Genomic DNA, 3622 nt, shown 5'->3' with positions numbered 1-3622 from the left:
ATTTTGATAAACTGTCATGATTTGAAGCTCAGATTTAGTTCATTTTTCTGACCAAACTGCACGTTTATTTCAAGGACTGGTGATTTTTTTCTGTTTTACACTTACTTTATCTGGTAAATGCAGTCATTTGGTCGATAACTTTGGAGTTCAGAGGGTTAAACTCTCAACAAAAAGCACATCTAAGTGAAATGTTCCACAAAATTGCTGCTATTTTTCTGTGTGGCTGCTGTATCATTACGCTGTGAGCGCCACAGCCCAGCAGGTTCCAGCGTTACAGGCCTCGTGACCCACTTGGCTCTCCGGCCAGCTGCTTGCTGGTCGGCCTCCTCCCTCCTTGTGCTCGCTGACCTGTTATGGACCCTGAGAGGACATTAGCACCCTTTGGTGAGGCTGCCTCGGTGTCAGAGCTGCAAACAAACAAGATCTGATCCAAGATTCTGATCGCTGAGGTCACCGTGAGAACACAACATGTTTTCCATGCTGGACTTTTTCTTTTTTGTAATCATGTAAAACTGGTTTTTTTTCCCCCTTCAAGGCAGAAAAAAGACTCTCGTTAGTTTAAAAAAGGCCTCAGGATGTTTGGGTTTCTAAACACAATCTCATCCTCCTGCTTTGGTTTGAGTTTGTGCACTAAAGTCACTGCCTCTGTGGCCTCTGGATGCTGTTTGGATATGACAGATAAAATAATTAGTTTAATAAGGAGGTGTAAGGAGTCATTCATTCACCTGTCAAGCTTGTCTTTTGGCTCACTGGAAGCAATCAAATGCACGATTAACCTGTTGTTTACCATCTCTCATCCCGCAGAGTGAAGACACAGAGCAACAGATCATCAGGGAAACCTTCCACTTGGTCTCGAAAAGAGATGAAAACGTCTGTAATTTCCTAGAAGGAGGAATGTAAGTAAAGTTTGGCAAGTTTGCACTCAAGGGTTTAAACGCTAAAGAGGGCAGGTTTGAACTGGAGGGAATGAAATACTCGGGCGGCAGATGATGTGCGCTGATGCGACGTTACAGGAATTCATTTCACGCTGTAGTGGAAAGCTCAGGAGAGACAATCGATAGTAACAGTGTTTGTTTGGTGTTCATTCATCATTCATGAACGAGGAACTAGGTGTCGTTTTACCTCGCTCGCTCTTGCTCTCCGTCTGCTTAAATGATGTGAAATTAAAACCACGTGATAAAAAAAAAGAAAAAAAAAACGCTCCAGCAGGGTCACACAATAACCAAATAGTCAGTGCTGTAAGAAAAATCAGGTTATTCGCAGTTCCTCTTGAGTGATTACACAGGATGGGGAAGGTTACAACACTTCCTGTAGCTACACAAACACACTCACTGATTAGTTTTTATCATCAAACCCAGCAGCAGACCGGAGGAACACTCCCTCCATTCTTCTCATGGTGTTTTATCTCATGTTGACTCGTGGATTTTTTTGCTGCTGATATCTGGTCATGCTCAGGTTTTTTCTCTAACTGTGTGTGTAAACGCTCTGCACCTGTACAGCACCTTTTAACCTCAGTTCTACAAAGTCAACTTTATTTATATAACACATTTAGAAACAACCAAAGTGCTTTACAAGCTCACAAAACACCAACTTCAGTCGAAAGCCTGAGAGTACAAGTGTGCCCTCAGTAGGGACTTGAAGGCAACAGACGACTAAGCAGGTATGTGACTCCACAGACAAGGTGTGGCCAAAGAGAAGTCGCCTCTGTTTCTACAAGGACCATCTGATTAGCCGACCTCAGCGCTAAGCGTGGAGCATGCATACTTATAGGAAGGCGCCCATTTAGCACTATAATGGCAAACCCCTTTAGTCTGACACATGTAGATGAATGATGATGAGTCAAAGTGGATTCAGTCGGTCCCACTGACCATTTATTGCATTTATTGTTCTTTGAATTACAAGTCAAAATAAAATAAAAAAAGCTTTTAATTAGTCTTTAACAAGGCCTCGCTCCTTGATGCAGCCACATGTTCAGAAAACTGCTCCTCAGCCACATCCAGATGCTGTGGCAGCTGCTTCTTCAGCCTTCTCCAGTGGGTTCCACCTTCAACTTCCTCAGTCAGGTGGAGCCAGACTCTCCGGCCTCCTCTTGGTGGAGTTAAACACACCCATGGCCACTCACTCGCCCACATGCACACACTCACATGCACACACCAACAACAAGAAATAATATATTAACACAAAGCTTGATTCGGCTCCTACAAGCACCTTAAAAACAAGCAGTAAAATCTTCAAAACAATCCTGAGGCTGACAGGAAGCCAGTGGAGCGAGGCCAGCACTGGAGCGATGTGTTCCCGTTTCTTTGTTCTGCAATAGTTGAAGCCGACGAAGAGACGTCTGGTCCAGACCCACGTACAGACAGCTGCAGTGATCTGGTTGCAACGAAAGCACGTATGAGTCTCTTCACTTTGGCCAACAGCCTTAACTGGAAGAAGCCGGTTTTAACGACAGAACTGATCCGTTTGGCAAATTTAAAAGCAAAGATCACGCCCAGATTTTTTGAAAACTGTCGGCTCCTTAAGGATATAAGTATGTGGAACTCCCAACTAGTCAGTCAGAGCTGATGAAGCCTCTTGGATGAAACGTCTTCAAGGAACTGAAGCAAGTCCAGTTGCTACGATTAACCCACGAGAACCACCACGACCTGGATGACTGAGGATCTTCTCATGTAACTATTCTAACAAACTCGTGGTGTTCGCCGCCATCCGGAGCAACTTGAGCTTCATCCTCCACTTAGAAACTCCAGATGAACTTCCTTGTATCTGTTTCCAAAGTGTGTTTTCTTCTCCTTTGTGTGTTTTTTCAGGTTGATCGGGGGATCAGACTACAAGCTGATCTACAGACACTACGCCACGCTCTACTTTGTGTTTTGTGTCGACTCCTCAGAGAGCGAACTAGGAATTTTAGACTTAATCCAGGTAAACGCCTCGGAAACCTCAGCGTGTCTGTTACCATGAGTTTTTCTTGTTTTGTTCAATAGCAAGTCTGTTTCTTTTATTTATTTCAGGTATTTGTGGAAACGCTGGACAAATGCTTCGAGAATGTCTGTGAACTTGACTTAATTTTCCATGTTGACAAGGTAGGACATTTACAAGACCGTTTTTGAGCCTTAAAAAAAGCCTCGACCTTTTAGGAAACTAAAAATCTGTAGTAAAACTCTGCCGTAGTCATTATTACTTCCTGACATAGAGTCACGTTTATCTGAAGATCGGTCATGTGCTGTAACACGCTGTGTCGATATTGTGACATCTGTGGCCACAAGCAGCTTGTTAACACAGTAAATGTCGCAATTCAGAGCTGAATTAATGAGTTCATTCCTCTTTTCATGAGTTAGTGAATTGACATAATAGTCGGTTCATTATTTAAGTTGTTTCTCTTGCTAAAAAAGTCCTTTTCTTATCATATTTGATAGCAGTCTTTGGATTTCAGGCTGCTGCTTTGATAAAACAAACAATTTAAATATATGATCCAAAGCCTTGAACATTCATTTTTAACCTGCATTTTTCTGTGTTTTCTGATGAATGGACTAATTAGTCAGCAGCTTAATTGGTAATGATCATTGGTGGCAACCCCAGTGTGATTTGGTCTCACATTAACTGTTGTCTAGTGACTGATAGGTCA

General features: G+C 42.7%; 1 protein-coding gene across 2 annotated transcripts in view; it reads left to right on the top strand.

Moving 5' to 3' along the window:
• The window catches only part of ap3s1 (adaptor related protein complex 3 subunit sigma 1), a 16676-nt gene that overhangs the window by 6622 nt on the left and 6432 nt on the right, over window positions 1–3622 (top strand). For both annotated transcript variants that reach the window (XM_008294061.1, XM_008294062.1), the window contains exons 2-4: window positions 805–896; window positions 2808–2919; window positions 3009–3080. In XM_008294061.1, the coding sequence (XP_008292283.1) occupies window positions 805–896; window positions 2808–2919; window positions 3009–3080 (276 nt within the window). The remainder of the gene's footprint in view (window positions 1–804; window positions 897–2807; window positions 2920–3008; window positions 3081–3622) is intronic.

This window comes from Stegastes partitus, unplaced genomic scaffold (genome assembly GCF_000690725.1).
Source record: "Stegastes partitus isolate 25-593 unplaced genomic scaffold, Stegastes_partitus-1.0.2 Scaffold935, whole genome shotgun sequence".
Lineage (NCBI taxonomy): Eukaryota > Metazoa > Chordata > Actinopteri > Pomacentridae > Stegastes > Stegastes partitus.
This window is presented reverse-complemented; position numbering and strand designations above follow the sequence as displayed.